This window comes from Tupaia chinensis, unplaced genomic scaffold (genome assembly GCF_000334495.1).
Source record: "Tupaia chinensis unplaced genomic scaffold, TupChi_1.0 Scaffold000451_2, whole genome shotgun sequence".
In the NCBI taxonomy this organism is placed as follows: Eukaryota; Metazoa; Chordata; class Mammalia; order Scandentia; family Tupaiidae; genus Tupaia; species Tupaia belangeri.
Genome location: NW_006159958.1, coordinates 1,399,317 through 1,416,883, shown reverse-complemented (window position 1 = coordinate 1,416,883; position 17,567 = coordinate 1,399,317). Strand labels below are relative to the sequence as shown.

The 17,567-nt window shown below is 40.3% G+C and overlaps 1 protein-coding gene across 2 annotated transcripts in view; it reads left to right on the top strand.

Moving 5' to 3' along the window:
- ULK4 (unc-51 like kinase 4) overlaps positions 1-17,567 on the top strand; it is a 685,490-nt gene that overhangs the window by 94,098 nt on the left and 573,825 nt on the right. For both annotated transcript variants that reach the window (XM_027774534.1, XM_006155390.3), the window contains 2 exons: positions 8,604-8,711; positions 16,211-16,294. In XM_027774534.1, coding sequence (XP_027630335.1) covers positions 8,604-8,711; positions 16,211-16,294 — 192 coding nt within the window. The remainder of the gene's footprint in view (positions 1-8,603; positions 8,712-16,210; positions 16,295-17,567) is intronic.

Here is a 17,567-nt window from a genome sequence, read left to right as displayed (position 1 = left end):
CCTCAGAAAAAATGCACAGAAGTTCTTCTGTGCAAATCTGAGTGAACTGAATTCATAACTAAGTGTCTACAAATCACAACAGAACCTCAAGAAATATTTAAAAAAGGAAATACTGACCCCCACCCAAAGAAACACAATAATTTTACATCAATAATGGATAAAACACAAGAAATCACAGAAATTTTAGATGAAAAAAATTCAGAATCTTTATTGTAACTAAACTCAATCAAATACAAGAGCAAGCAATAGGATGACCAATCCTAGGTCATGAGAAAGTCATTCCAGGACTTGAAGGAGTAAATTCTAAGGAGATAGACATCCTGAAAAATAAACAGAACTTCTAGAGTTAAAGAATACAATACAGGGAACCAGCAGTTAGCGTAATGGCTATGTCGCTGGACTCCACGTAGTCGACCGCGGTTCGCGTCTCGGACCCGGTGGCTTAAATCTCACGCCGGGCGCGTGTGCGTGCGTGCCCAAGATCCCGAGAGGAGAATGGAGGAGAAGGGATTGCGGCGTGACCATCCCCCCTGGGGGGTGATTTCTCGCTTTCTGTCTCTATGTCTCTCTCTGTCTGTCTGGCGAGCGCACGCGCCCTACAGTGAAAATCTCTCCAAAAAAAAAAAAAGAAGGTAGAGTGTAAGTCGAAATCTCCCTCGAAAGTATTGACAACAGATTAGACCATGCAGAAGAAAGAATCTCTGATCTTGAAGACAAAGTTTTCGATTTAGTCCAAGCAACCAAGAAGGATGTAAAAATAACCACTAAAATGAGGACAACCCATGGGAAATCCCAAACACCATTAAACAGATAATTATTTGCCTATTGAGTATTTCTGAAGGCAAAGAGATGGGTAAAAGCTCAGAAAATCTCTTTCATGATATATTAGTTGAAAACATTCAAACCTAGAGAGTCATATGGAAATTCAAGTCCAGGAAATACAAAGAACACCACATAGATATAATATAAGAAGATCCTCACCAAGGGGCATCATAGCCCAACTACTAAAAACCAAAGACAAAGACAATCTTCTGAAAATGACAAGAGAGAAACACAAAGTTACTTACAAAGTTTACCTTATTAGACTGACAGCGGACTTCTCAACTGAAACAATGCAGGCCAGTAAAAAATAGGAAGACATATTTAAATCTCTCAAAGTAAAACAGTTTCAGCCAGGAATACTATATCCACAAGATTATCCTTTAAGTGGGAAGGAGAAATAAAATTACTACCAGAGAAAAAAAAGCTGAAAGAATTCACTCAAAGTAGGGCAGCCTTTCAGGAAATATTTAAGGGAACACTAAATCTGAAAAACTAAAGGGAGATATACAGGAAACAGGAATAAGAGAAAACAAAGCAAGTAGGAAAAAAAAAAGTAAATGACAGGGCTAAGTGCATACATATTGATAATAACATTCAATAATAATTGAATGTTAATGGACTACTTTCTCCAACTTAAAGACACAGATTTACTCAATGTATGAAAAAAGTGGAACCCTCTATATATTGCTTACAAGAAACACACTTCATTGCTAAAAATATATAAACAAAAATTATAAAAAGGCAGGAGTTACAATATTGATATCAGATAAAATAGACTTTAGTATAAAAAGCGTAAAAAGAGACAAAGAAGAACACTACATAGTTCTAAAATAATTAATTCAGCAAGAAGATATGACAATCATAAATATTTATGCACTCAATGTCAGGGCACCCAAATATGCTAAAGAAAGACTGCTAGATCTAAGGAGAGAGAAAAACTTGCAGCATACTAGTTGTTGGAGACTTCAATGCCTCACTGTCACTGCTTGAACAGGTCATCTAGACAGAAAACAAACAACTAAACAAATAAACCAAGGAGATACAGGAACTAATTGATATGAATTGAAGCCAAATGGACCTGACAGACATATGTAGAGCATTTTCATCCAGCAACTACAGAATATACTTTTTTTTTCATCATATGGAACATTTTCTTTTCTTTTTTTCTTTTATTTTTCTTTCTCTCTTCCCTTCCCTTCCCTTCCCTTCCCTTCCCTTCCCTTCCCTTCCCTTCCCTTCCTTCTTTCCTTCCTTCCTTCCTTCCTTCCTTCCTTCCTTCCTTCCTTCCCTCCCTCCCTCCTTTCTTTATTTTTTTTTTGAGAATTATTTTATCTAACTTTATTTATTTTAAATTTGGCCAGAGAGGAATAGAGTGTATGTGAGAGAGAGAGAGCGAGAACGTAGCCACCACATCTGGGGATTGAACCATGGTTGGCCATGTGGAAGTCCAGTACCCTTAACCACCACCTGCCAACCCCTGGAACATTTTCAAAGAGTGACCACATAATAGGTCACAAAACATGCCTCTTTAAATTTAAAAGTATATAAACTATACCCAATATTTTCTCTGACCACAACAGAATTAAACTGGAAATAAACCACAGAATGAACCCTCAAAAATACACAAAAACATGAAAATTAAACAACTAACTCCTGAATTACTTTCAAACTACTGAAGAAATTGACACTGACATAGAAAGATTCATTGAAACTAATGATTTTGAGCATAGTTCTCCCTATAACCTTTGGGACACAGAGAAAGCAGTCCTAAGAGACAAGTTTATAGCCATTAATGCCCATAAGAAATAAATAGAAAGGTAGCAAATAAATAACATCACATCTTAACGAACTGGAAAAGAAACAACAAACCCCGAAATAAAAGAAGAAAAGAAAAAGTAAAGAGTAGGGGCCAGCTGATGGCATGATGGTTGAGGCGCTAGATTCCCACATGGCCCACAGCAATTTGAGTTGACTCGGTGACTTGAAAATTGCAACAAACTAATAGATAAACAAGTATATTTTTTAAAAAAGAAATAGTAAAGCTGAGAGCAGAAATAAATGAAATAGAAAATGAAAGGACTGTGCAAAAATCAACAGGATGAAAAGTTGTTTTTTTTGAGAGGATAGATAAAATTGATAAACCATTACCTAGATGAATCCAGAAAAACAGAAAGAAACCAGATAGATACAATTTGTAATGAAACTGGTAATATTACAATCGGTATATCAAAAATACAAAAAATCATGGGAGAATGCAATGAGTGACGATTTGCCAAAAACTAGAAAATCTAGATGAGACTGATGAAGTTCTCGGCACATATAAGTTACCTAGCTTGATTCAGACCAATAACAAGTAATGAGGTTGAATCAGTGATAGATAATCTCCTGGTTAAGAAAAGCCCAGGTCCAGATGGCTTCACTTTTGAATTCTACAAACCTTTTAAAGAAGAGCTAACTCTAGTTCTTTTCAAACTATTTTTTTAAAGAATTATTTTTATTTAACTTCATTATTATTATTTTCCAGTTTGACCAGGGAGAGAGAGAAAGACAGAGACAGAGAAAGAGAGAGAGAGGGGAAGTGAGAAAGCAAACCACCAGGTCTGGGACTCAAACTGTGGTCAGCCATGTGAGAGTTCAGTGCCCTTAACTATCATGCCACCTCCCTGCCCCTTCTCAAACTATTTCTAAAGATTCAAAAGGAAGGAATCTTGGGGCTTCCAGGCAGTGTGACGGTTAAGGTGCTGGACCACCACGTAGCTGACCGTGCTTTAAGTACTGGACCTGGTGGCATGTGTTTATGAATGCCCAAAATTCTGAGAAAGAGAAATTATCTTAATTTTTACTTCAGCATCATGCCACCTCCCTGCCCCTTCTCAAACTATTTCTAAAGATTCAAAAGGAAGGAATCTTGGGGCTTCCAGGCAGTGTGACGGTTAAGGTGCTGGACCACCACGTAGCTGACCGTGCTTTAAGTACTGGACCTGGTGGCATGTGTTTATGAATGCCCAAAATTCTGAGAAAGAGAAATTATCTTAATTTTTACTTCAGCCATCAAACATTATTTAGACAATTTAATGTGAGAACATATTTTGTATTTAGCTATATTTTTGTCTATTATGGTTTTTTTTTTTTTTTTTTTATTTTTTTTGGGGGGGTTTTTGCTATAGGGCACGGGCGCTCGATTTGGGACAACTGTCTCAAAGTGATCTGCAGCTTTCCTGACAACTCCTCACTTTCTCTCCTGCTAAGAACTGTCGGCCTTTTCTGCTGTTTTTAGAACCTCCAGCTACCATACCCACCACTTCCATCACCAGATCCATAACCACCACTATAAGGACTGCCCAAGCTTCTTCCCCTTTCATGGGTCCATACTTATTTTTTTTGCTATAGGGTGCATGCACTCACCAGAAAGACAGAGAAAGACAGAGAGACAGAAAGCGAGAAATCACCCCCAGAGGGGATGGCCACGCCGTAATCTCTTCTCCTCCATTCTCTTCTTGGGATCTTGGGCACACACACACACACACGCGCCCGGCGTGAGTTTTAAGCCACCGGGTCCAGGACTCGAACCGTGGTTGACTACGTGGGAGTCCAGCAACATAGCCATTACGGTAACTGCTGGTCCCTATTATGTTCTTTTGATCTCTTATATTCCAGATTTTCTTCCTGCATCATTTCCTTTTTCTTCAGAATGCTTTAATGGAGGTTCCTCAATAACTAAAAGCATAACTACCTTGGGATCCAGTAATTGTACCACTAGGTACCCCTAGGGGAGAGAATTAACATGATGATGAGATTTCTGCACTCTAATTTTTATTATATCACTATTCACAATATATGGAACCAACCGAAGCGTCTATGAACTAATGAGTAAAGAAAATGTCATACACACACACACACATACACACAAAATAGAATGTTATTTAGCTTAAGAAAGGATTAAATGGACTCATTTGAGTCAACATGGATAAACTTGGAGGAAAAAATGATGAGTCAAATAAACCAAGACAAATACCATATGTTCTCACTCATTAGCAGAAGCTGAAAGATTCAGTTGTATAGGAAGAGTGAGTGTAATAGTGAATATCAAAAGTTGGACAGGGTCTGAAAGAGATGGGGATCAATCAGTTAGCAGATGTACTTATGTATAATCAGGCAGGCAGATGGAATGAGCTCTAAGTTACTATAGCACAGTAGAATGACTGTAATTGCAGACAATTCAAGGTATCCTTCAAAACAGGAAACACTGACCCTGGGACCTAGTGGTTAAGGAATCCAGATCTGGCATGGTGGATCATGATTCAAATCCTGAAATGGAGGAGAAGGGATTGTGTTATGATAAAGCCCCAATTGAAGGGTGCTTTCTTTCTTTTGCTGTCTCTCTGGCAAGTGCATACACCCTTTGGCAATGAAAAAACAATAGAGTGGATTTCAAATGTACACAATAGAAAATAATGATAAATATTGAAGATGGAGGGCCAGCTGACGGTGTGTTGGTTAAAGTGGTTGTATCTTACTTGGTCGACTAAGCAGTTGGAGTCTTGGACCTGGTGGCTTGAAAAACACACTGGGTACTTGTGTGCACATGTCCCAAATCCTGAGAGGATAATAGAGGAAAAGGGATTGCGACGTGACCATCACTCCTAGGGAGTGATTTCTTACTTTCCCTCTATTTCTGTCTCTCTCTGTCTCTAGCAAGTACAAGTACCCTATAACAAAAGCTAAAGAAAAAAATTGGAGATAATGGGTATGTTTGTTGTCTTGATTTGATCATTGTACAATGCATACATTTGGAAAAACCATCCTGTACCATATAAATAAGTATAACTAGTATGTGTAAGTGAGAGATAATAGTGAAAAAGTCAGGTATCAATCCAATGGGCATCTATTGTGTTGTAAGTTGGTTTACTTAAAGTTCACTGTGAATATGCTTTAAATTTGAAAATGTCTGGAGTCTATGCAATTGTTCCTATGTTTAGAGGCTCTTACAGGGCCTTTTGATAAACCTCTTACAGCATCAGTATATAAAAAAAGAAGAGGTATTCTTTTAGGGTAGTGTGCTAATAACAATTTGCAGTTTTTGTAGGTTAAAAACATGGTTAAACACTCACAATTTTTAGATGATTCAGTTTAGTGCTAGTGGATGATCAATAAAGGTCAATGGAAAAGGTAGACAATGTGAAGTTACCTACTTCAATGTAATTCTACATAATTCCTTTTTACTCTGAACTACTTCATGTAGAGGATTCACTGTGGGTAAAATGGTAAGTCATTAGAGTTACACACTGTGGTATATCCATACAGTGGAATACTACTCAGCAGTGAAAATGAACAAACTATTGAACATGGCAACAACATAAATAACTGTCAGATACATTATGCCGAGTGTAAGAAGCCAGATAATGAAAGGATCCACAGCATATGATCCACTCTTATAAATTCTTGAAAATTCAAAAGTGAACTGGTGGCTATGCACAGTGGAAAGAAAGGGAATGAGACAGAGGGATTACAAAAAGGGGAAACATGGAGGGCATTTGCTGTTTTTATTGTGGTGATGATTTTGCAGTCAAGTATGTATATCATATGTATTTAATTGTACACTTTGAATATGTGCAGTTTACCATATGTCCATTATTATAATTCATTAAAGCTTTTTGTGCCCCACCATGGTGGAACAGTGATAGCACAATATTCTGTAGTGGTGGACGTCATATGGAAGACCACGGCATGGTTCCCAGATTGGCCTATATATGGTGTGTGTGTGTGTGTGTGTGTGTGTGTGTGTGTGTGTGTGTATGTATGTATGCATGCTTTTAATTTTGGCCGATTGAGAAATGTTGGGGTGGGTATTGCAGCTAAGGCCCTGTTGAGGGTGTTCTATCTTTCTCTTAAAATAAGTAAGTAAACTTAAAAAAAAAAAAAAGGTGTTTTAAAAAAATACCACATCTGGAGCTGGCAAATAGCATGGTTGTTAAAGGCACTGGACTCCCATGTGGCTGACTGCAGTTTGAGTCCTGGACCTAGCGGCTTCCTTTCTCACTCCACCCCCCCCCCAACTCCATACCTCTCTCATCAAATTAAAATAAATAAACAAACTAATTAAATAAAGTTAAAATAATTCTTTTTTTTGGAGATGTTTTTGCTATAGGGCATGTGCACTTGGAAGCGAGACAGAGAGACAGAAAGCCAGAAATCACTCCCCAGAGGGGATGGCCACGCTGCAATCCCTTCTTCATTCTCCTCTCGGGATCTTAGGCACACATGCACATGTGCCCGGTGTGAGTTTAAGCCATCGGGTCCGGGTCTCGAACTGCGGTGGACTACATGGGAGTCCGACGACATAGCCATTATGCCATCTGCTGGTCCCAAAATAATTCTTAAAAAGAATTACCACATCTACAAGTGTTCCTATGGAGCATGACTGCTCTGAAGATACCCCACGTGCATTTCCAGCTTGTTCGTACTTTTGCTTTACGGAAAGAGACATGTGAGCGCACGCTGGGGCGTTGTGGTCGTATCCACTTGCTCTGAAGGGTTCGACCTTACTTTCAGTTTTAAACTGAAGCCTTGCTAAGAGATGGTGTTGCTGTGCACCACTCTTTGAGTTGCGCAGTTTTAGAGTAATGCTTTTATACTATTTTATATACATTATTTTTTTCCTTTTCAGAATGAAGCCATCCTATATAGATTATTCTGAAACCTTTCTATCCCACTTCCTGGTTGTACTTCGATTTGATCAACCTCGTACTGGTGTATGAATTCTGGCAAGGAGTGTATGTGATTTTCTTAGCATGCTACCTAGGAAAGTAACTAACTCTGAGAAAATAGGCTGCTGAGTTTCCAAGTGAATTATACTGAAACTTTGTCTTATCCTATGATTTTTTTTTAAAGCATTGCAAAAGTTTTCTATAATGTAAGAACTTCTTGAACTCCAGTATGCTAGAGCAGGCAGAGATCTCTATAGTAAAATCTGTGCTCAGATCTGGGTGTTCAGTTGAACTGGGGACCTTGGAGCAAGTGGTGGAATCTCTCTTAGTCTCTGTTCATTTCTTAGAGAAAGTTAGCGATCACCTCATAGGATTGATGATACGGTAAAAATGCTTTGCAAACTGAAAAGTGCTCTATGTATATGAGTTAATTTTATTGTTTATTTACAATTTGCCAGAGCATCCATGCATTGCCCAGGAGATAGCGAGGGAGAGAGAGAAAGCGCCCTCCAGTCTGGGCATGGCTGTGCTGCAGTCCCTTCACCTCTAGGATTTTGGGCACACATGTACATGTGCCTGGAGTGTTTTTTAAGCTGGGAGGGCTGGAACTCGAACCAGTAGTCAGCCATGTGGGATCCAGCTGCCTTCACCACAGGACCCTGTACAGAAGTTTAAATATATGTGTGTGTTTAAAGTTTATTTGTATCTTCCTTCCAAAGTGGAGGGGGCCAACTCTCAAAGGAGTCTTCAAGCTATGATCGTCCCCAGCCTCAGCTACCTGGGATCACAGACATCCGTGGGGGCGCTGCGTGTGTGGGAAGACCTTAGGACGTGAACCTGGGACCTTCCCGTGTGTGTCCAGCATCGTAAAGCATTGTGTTACGACTGTGGTACCAGCCGGCCCCACTAGATTTATTTTTACTTCTATCTGGAAGAGTTATAAGGTCCATATTTTGAAAGTATCTTGGGAACTAGTTCTTAAAAACGGAATGTGAATTTTGCAGAGCTTCTTGCTTTTTACATACAAGAACTGGGATATACACCAGAAATAATATGCTTTTTTCCTCTTTTCAGGCGATTGTTCTCCTAACTGAATTAATTAGGGAAAACTTCAGGAACAGCAAATTAAAACAGTGTCTTTTACCAACCCTTGGGGAGCTGATCTATCTTGTAGCCACCCAGGTGAGACTGTCTGACTAGTTCTATTGTCGTTTGACATATTCTGACATATCCTGCTAGACAAGTATTCCTTCCCTGTAAAAGTTTTTTGACTCTGTCCCTTAGAGCATGCCTAAGGAACTTAGGAGCACTTTTACCTCTGTGGAAGAGACTTTCTCAGTGTCTCTCTGTGTCTCTCACCCTCTGTCTGTCTCTCTTCTTCTCTCCCTCTTGGGACCTCTTTTCCTTTAAAGTGTGGGAGATTTGCAGGCCATGTTTTAAAAGCAGTGAACTGGAAATCTCCTGAGTCCTCTAGATGGCTGCCTTCTCTGACTCCTTCAGGCAAGAGAGGGCCATCGGTTCTTCTAGTACAAAAGTTCCATTTTAGTTTAAATAAAACACTACACTGTACAAATATAGCTTTAAGCATGACTATGGGAATTTGTAATGGCAGAATTTCAATTTTTATTTCTAAAGTTATATGACGGAAGTGCTATTGAATTTAAGAAGGTAAAAGTTAATATTCCTTCAATGTATTTCTTTAGAATATCGTTGAGTAGATGTTGATAAATTGTGGTTAGTCATTTCATGATATATTCTGAGAGTTTTAAATAAGTACTGGTAAGTTATCAATTAATAAGATCTCTCATGAAATTTTGAAAGTTTGGTTCTAGAATTTGCTTAACTGTAATATAACCTTAAAATCGAAATGTAACTGATTTTCTGGACAATCATCACTTTAAGGCAACAACCATAATTGTTATAAAACATCATTATTTTAAATAATCTTCCTTTGGGACCAGCAGATAGTGTAATGGTTATGTTGCTGGACTCCCACCTATTTGACAGTGGTTCAAGTCCCCGACCCGGAGGCTTGACATTCATGCTGGGAGCATGTACGTGCGTGTCCAAACTCCTGAGAGGAGAATGGAAGAGATGGGATTGCATATGGCCATTCCCCATGGGGTAGATTTCTTACTTTCTGTCTCTCCCTGTCTTTCCAGTGAATGCTTGTGCCCTATAGTGAAAATCTCTCTCTTACCAAAATTTTTTTTTTTTCTTCATAATTAGTATTGTGAACTTGTACAATGTTTCTTTCTTATTCTTCCCTTTTGTAAATATCTTTGGTATTCCTGGCCCTTCACATATTAGAATAAATTTTATTTATTTATTTATTTAGCAATCAATCAATCAATCACTTGATTATCAGGGTGTGTATGTGTGCATGCCAGAGAGAGAGGGAAGTGGGAGAAAACACCTCTAATGAGGTGTGGCCCCTCTGCAATCTCTTCTACATTTCCCTGTCCTGTCAGGACTTCAGATACACAAAGACACCCAGCATGTTTTCTAAGCTACCAGGGCCAGCATTTGAACCATGGTCAGCTCTGTGAGATCCAGCCATTTAATCAGTAGTCCTTGGAGCTGGCCCTGTCAGAATAAATTTTAGAGTCAGCTTGCCCAATTCTGCACATCATTTTTTAAAACAGCTGCTTTGGTTATGCAAATAAACTTGAGAACAATTGTACCGAATCTGCATATTGTTATCTTTATGAAAGTCTTCTAAAGTATAAAAAAATGTTTTCATACATTTATATTTTAGAAAAAATTTTCATTGCATTTATTTCATTTTATTCAGAAGGTTTTTTTTTGTATATCCATCTTTGGTTGAAGTTATTCTTAGGTGATTTATATATATATATATGTGTGTGTGTATACCTATACACACACACATATATACACACATACATATATATGTATATATATAAAATAAAATATCATTTATTATTATTATTATTGTTTTACTTGCTATAGGGCACATGCACCCACCAGAGAGAGACAAAAAGAGAGAGAGAAAGTGGGAAAGCAAGCCTTCAGGTCCAGGACCCAAACCACAGTCAGCTATGTGGGAGTCATGTGAGAGTCCAGCCCCTTAATTACCATGCCACTTTCTGGCCCCATGAAATTTTATATTTTGAAGAGAAAATAATTCACAAACCTCGAAAATTAGGAAGTAGAGAAAGGTATAGGAAAAAAAAGTTTTTGTTTTTTTTTTTTTCTATTTTTGTACGAGCGTGCTGGGGTTGGAGGAAGTGAGAGAGGGAGAGATAGGGGAAAATGAGAATGTACCCACACCTCACCCCTGCTCCCATCCCCACCTATTCTCTCAGGATTTGGGGCAGGCACACATATGAACCTTGTGTGTTTTTCAAGCCACTGGGTCTGGGACTCAAACCACACAGTTGGCTGGGTGGGATCCAGCTGCCTTGACCACCATACCACCAGCTGGCTTGAATACTTTTCTTTTCTTTCTTTCTTTCTTGCCACCTGCTGGCCCCGTGGATACCTTTCTTAGTGAGTACTTGTTGATCTCTCCATTCTGTCTTTACTCCCTTTTCTTGGAATAGAAAATACCCTCTCTTTTGGTCTCTCTCTGGTGGGTGCATGCGCCCTATAGCAAGTAAAATGATAAAATTTGTTTGCCAGATTTTGTGAAAGGCACCTTTCCTTGCGTATTGGGGATGAGGCTGGAGAGTGTATTTGTTCTTTGCCTAAACTTCTATTATTTATGTTGAGAAAGAAAAGCAGTTCAGAGCAATCTGTGGGACATGAAGTTTCTTAAATTAGCCCAAAGAGGCATAAGCATGAGACCTTGGGTATTCCTCACACCTATCAGGGTTATTGCCCAGAAGGCATGCTTGCTTCCTAGCAAGCTAACTGTTGGCCTGCAAATAGCTAGCGATTTACAGTGTGACCTCCGTCCTTTATAGAAGTGTTCCTGAAATTCCTCCTGTAAAGAAGAACGTAGCCAATCAGTTGTCTGTGTTATTTTAAATGGGCCAAGGTAGATTCTTCCTTCTTTTATGTTTTGGTTTCTGATAAGAGTGGGCATATACTGTGTGAAGCAGGGGAGGGAGGGAAGGAGAAGAGGGGGAGGGAGGGAAGGAGAAGAGGGGAAGGGAGGGAAGGAGGAGACAGGGAGTAGACACAGTCACGCTAGGCCCTACCTCCTCCAGCCCTCCAGCCCCCAGGAGCCAGTGCAAACACATGCCCTTCCTGTTTTCAGGCTAGCTGCAACTGGGCTGGGGATTTGAACTGTGGATAGCACGTGCTTCCTGCTCCGCAGTCTGGTGTGGCTGTGCCACAGAGGCTGAGCACAATGTAAAATTTTTTTTTAAAGAATTATTTTTCTAATTTTATTAGGATTTAAAAAAAATTGCTGTAGGGCACATGCATTCACTACAGACAGAGAGAGAGAGCGAGAGAAAGAGAGAGAGAGAGAGAAGCAAGCCACCAGGTATGGGACTCAAACCGCAGTCGGCCATGTGGGAGTCCAACACCTAAACTGCCATGCTACCTGCTAGTCAGTCCCAAATGTAAATGCTTAACAATGTGTAATTCCCCTCTCTTTACCCTCCTCTGTTATAGGACTGGCCTTTTCAGTAGTCATTTCGAATGCGCATTCTAGATACCTAGAATCTGTCACCTAGGTGAATCATCCTAAGGCGTTGTCTCAGATAAACTTTCTTTGCTTCACTTCCTGTGTTTCAGCCTTCCTGTTTAGACTGACACTGTGAAGGAGGAAAATAGGTGAAGTGGTGTGAAGGGCACAGGTTGGAAATAGACCTTTTAGAGAGATAGTTGATCAGAGAACCAGTAGGCCTGGAGAGTGACGGTTACGGTCCCCTGGGGTTGCTGATCATAAACCAGTAATGGACCCTGCGTTGCCGCAGCAGGCAGATATGTTCATTCTGAAGACCAGAAAACAGGTCCACGACATTTGCCACAGAAGGACAAAACTTGGTGAATAAGGAAAGGAATGTAGTTAGTCAGGCCAACTCTAGGAGAGAGCAGGTAAGAATTGTAACTGTCTCTGCAGAACTGGCCAAGATACAACACTTACGTAGGGGGAGTCAATGTGAGGTATATTAAAAAGTAAAGGAGGGAACCAGCAGTTAGCGTAATGGCTATGTCGCTGGACTCCCACGTAGTCGACCGCGGTTCACGTCCTGGACCCGGTGGCTTAAAACTCACACCGGGTGCATGTGCGTGTGTGCCCAAGATCCCGAGAGGAGAATGGAGGAGAAGGGATTATGGCGTGGCCATCCCCCCTGGGGGGTGATTTCTCGCTTTCTGTCTCTATGTCTCTGTCTGTCTGTCTGGTGAGCGCACGCGCCCTACGGTGAAAATCTCTCCCACCCACCCCCCCCCAGAAAAAAAAAGAAAAGTAAAGGACAAGTTATTCATTGTCTTGGGACAAAATGATGAGGATAGCTGAGTGCCTATGACAGGGCAGAATAACTGGATCCCATGCTCTGTAAGGGGCGAAGGGTAAGCAGTGACTAATGGGCAGCAAATGAAGTCAGTCAAGACAGCGCCTAGACCCTGGTTTAAAAGCAGGGTGTGGCTTTGTAATGCTGAGCCCATGAAAATCTTCTCAGCCAGTCATGTGGGTTGGGGCTGGAGGAGTCTTTTCCCACCTTATTTCCATAGCCAAGGACCTGTAAAGATTCAGCCAGGTTATTGTTACCTTGCCTTAGTTAAACATTGGGCTCCATCTATTCTGAGGGTACAAAAGGGCAAGTTCTGTCAGACTCATTGTGAGGGAAATGGAAGACAGAAGTTCAAGGCTGATTTTCCTCAGGTTCAGTCTGTTAATCGGACACCGAGACTATGTGCAATATAAAGTCACTGATTTTCACGTGGCTTGGTGACAAACGCTTTGCGGTCTTGCCTTCTCTAACAGCCCAGCTGCCTGAATGCAGGCCTAGAGAAAACAAGCAGCTGGCTTCTTCCAAGGTTGGGGTTTCCTGAAACAAGGGTAAAGGGACGACCAACAGATGGGATAAACTTTCTTTGCTTCACTTCCTGTGTATCAGCCTTCCTGTTTAGACTGACACTGTGAAGGAGGAAAATAGGTGAAGTGGTGTGAAGGGCACAGGTTGGAAATAGACCTTTTAGAGAGATAGTTGATCAGAGAACCAGTAGGCCTGGAGAGTGACGGTTACGGTCCCCTGGGGTTGCTGATCATAAACCAGTAATGGACCCTGCGTTGCCGCAGCAGGCAGATATGTTCATTCTGAAGACCAGAAAACAGGTCCACGACATTTGCCACAGAAGGACAAAACTTGGTGAATAAGGAAAGGAATGTAGTTAGTCAGGCCAACTCTAGGAGAGAGCAGGTAAGAATTGTAACTGTCTCTGCAGAACTGGCCAAGATACAACACTTACGTAGGGGGAGTCAATGTGAGGTATATTAAAAAGTAAAGGAGGGAACCAGCAGTTAGCGTAATGGCTATGTCGCTGGACTCCCACGTAGTCGACCGCGGTTCACGTCCTGGACCCGGTGGCTTAAAACTCACACCGGGTGCATGTGCGTGTGTGCCCAAGATCCCGAGAGGAGAATGGAGGAGAAGGGATTATGGCGTGGCCATCCCCCCTGGGGGGTGATTTCTCGCTTTCTGTCTCTATGTCTCTGTCTGTCTGTCTGGTGAGCGCACGCGCCCTACGGTGAAAATCTCTCCCACCCACCCCCCCCCAGAAAAAAAAAGAAAAGTAAAGGACAAGTTATTCATTGTCTTGGGACAAAATGATGAGGATAGCTGAGTGCCTATGACAGGGCAGAATAACTGGATCCCATGCTCTGTAAGGGGCGAAGGGTAAGCAGTGACTAATGGGCAGCAAATGAAGTCAGTCAAGACAGCGCCTAGACCCTGGTTTAAAAGCAGGGTGTGGCTTTGTAATGCTGAGCCCATGAAAATCTTCTCAGCCAGTCATGTGGGTTGGGGCTGGAGGAGTCTTTTCCCACCTTATTTCCATAGCCAAGGACCTGTAAAGATTCAGCCAGGTTATTGTTACCTTGCCTTAGTTAAACATTGGGCTCCATCTATTCTGAGGGTACAAAAGGGCAAGTTCTGTCAGACTCATTGTGAGGGAAATGGAAGACAGAAGTTCAAGGCTGATTTTCCTCAGGTTCAGTCTGTTAATCGGACACCGAGACTATGTGCAATATAAAGTCACTGATTTTCACGTGGCTTGGTGACAAACGCTTTGCGGTCTTGCCTTCTCTAACAGCCCAGCTGCCTGAATGCAGGCCTAGAGAAAACAAGCAGCTGGCTTCTTCCAAGGTTGGGGTTTCCTGAAACAAGGGTAAAGGGACGACCAACAGATGGGGAGTTCCAACAGATGGGTAGTTGGTCGGGTTTTTGGCAGAAGAGATTAAGTGATGGATTAGGAAATCGAAGTCACTGCAAGAGAGGATAGATAATAGACGGGGGAAAGGAGAGGCAGGACCGAGTCCGGTGATGTTAAAGGTTTGCAGTGGACATTTTCAGTAAGTGGAGCTAGAAGGGAAGAGAATTGTGTTTAGAAGTTAAATTCAGTTCTCAATTAGCGATTCTGAGTTGGAGTAGCTCCTCATCATGTTGTCTAGGGTATGACCATATGCAGAACAATTTTAATGGGTCATAATATTCATCACGGGTGCGAAATGCTTTTGGACTGATAATGTACCAATTCTTTTATTTGGACAAACTTAAATGTTTTCTCTAAGAAGAACCTAATTTTGTCTGCTTTAAAAAGATTGAGCTTTAGATCAGCTCCATGACCTAAGGGGTTAAGTTAGGAGTCGAATCCCATGTTACTGACTACACAGTTCAAATCCCAGCTCTAGTGGCTTGAAAACAAGCTGGGCACGTATATATGTGTGCTCAGAATCCCGACAGCAGAGAGAAATGGAGAAGGGAGTGCAGCATGACCACGCCCCATTGTAGGGGTGGTGCTTTTTACCTCTCCTGCTCTTCTTGTCTCTCTGTCTCTCCCTGGTGAGTGCATTTGCCCTCTGGCAAATTAAAAACATAGGAAGTATAAAAAGTTGAAATTTTTTCCACCTTTATGCACAGAAAGGTGATTTTATTTTTTGTGGTATTTTGTGATTTTATTTGGTAGGATGCATGAGTGTTTTTGTGATTATTACACTAATTTGGTTAATCTTCTGTGAAAAAAAATTATTGCCGATGTCATTAAAATCAATGTACCTGCTAATCATATTTGCTTATTTTTATTTAGCACATCATTGTCTTACTAGGTAACATTCTGGCTTTTACCTGTGCTTATGGGTTATTCTGGGATATTATGAAAAAGTGTGTGTTCTGTGCTTTCACATCATTCCAGATAATGTTATACTTTTTAGATAGGGATATCTATATTATCATCTACAATTATCAATAGAAGGGCTTCTTTATCAATCAGATCGTATTGTCATTTCTCAATTCTATTTGATACAGTGTTTGATAAGGGAATCTTGTCTACATCATATATAATACAGTGAGAAATAGAAGAACTCCTTGTATGTACTTGATCTGGTCATAACTGTCAGGTAGTCAGTAGCACTTTAAATAGAATATTAAGAAGTATTGGATAGTTTGTATATTTGGAACTGTGTCCTTTTTTTTTTTTAAAAAAAAAAAAGTGTTAATATCTTTTGTGCTATTGGCCTCACTGCCTTTCCTTCCTCTTCATTTTAGGAAGAAAAAAAAAAGAACCCTAGAGAATTCTGGGCTGTTCCCTTGGCTGCATACACAGTGCTAATGAGGTGCCTTCGGGAAGGGGTAAGGTTCCTTTGTTGTCCTCTATAGACACCGCAATTGTAATAACCCTCCAGGCACTGTGTGAGGATTGTAGCCTGCAGCAGTGCAGGCTCTTGTCAACCAAGGATTGCTCCTGAATTTAAATATTTCTGACATGCCTCAGTGAGCAAGTGACCCACAGTGGAGCAAGTATAAAAATGAATTCGCTCTCTCATGCACTTGTTTAAATGTCTTGCTTAAAAAAGGGTAATAGAAAATAGAAACAACATAACTAGCTCTTAATTGCATATTCTTAATTATTGCCCTCCCCACTTTAACTTAGCAGTACACTAGTTTGGTAAGCAAGGTATACGCAGAGAATCTTCTGGGAGTCTCAGACACCCCATGATTATCTTGTCAGGTTGCCATCTTGAGATTCAACAACAGGGAAGCTTCCACTAGTATCCATTAATTTTAATATTAAGTAGTATTTATCGTGTGATGTAATTTTTCGTTTTATTCGCGTCATTTTTCATGCTTTTGTTAATGGCTGAAAATGCAGCCAACTGGTCAGTGAACCAACTCATATGTATGTAGTGCTGTGTCTAACTATGTAAAGGATTTAGTAACCGACCTGAAAGGTTGGCATTTTCTGTTTGCTTGAAACCATTTGACATCGTTTCACCCTAGGCAAAGCCATAGGCTAAAAACTTTCCTTAAGGAATGAAAAAGATATATCAGAATAAACATCTTCCTTTTGTGTTCATTACTTCCTGTGTTATATGGTAACAGAATAATGTTCCACGTGTAGAACAGCTTTCCAAGGTTTTCCCCTAGTGATCCAGAAATGCAGTTTAAACCCTTCCTAGCCTGTAGGTTTGAACTCTTAGTCATTTGTCATGATACGGGATTTGTTTTAGTAAGTTGTACTTACCAGTAATAGGAGAATTAAGTCACTTTTACCTACAGTTAAAAAATATGTTTGGGTTTCTCATTAATGCTACAAGCTAGACACACCTGGAAATACACAGAGGAAAAAGGTGGAATTCCTGTTGTTTTTTTTTTTAATGTTATTTAAAAATTTTTATTTCTTTCTACTTTTATTATTATATTACTATTTTTTGTACATCAATTGCTATACATCATTTAGCTTGTATAGAGAATTTACTCAACATGAAATACATTTCAGATCAGTCGAGTTGAGAACACTATACACGTCATCATTAACAGGTAATAAACCATTTCTGTGTCTCACAAATGTCTTACCTCTCTATTTTTTTCTCCCTAATTACCTTCCCTACACTTTTTTTTTTTT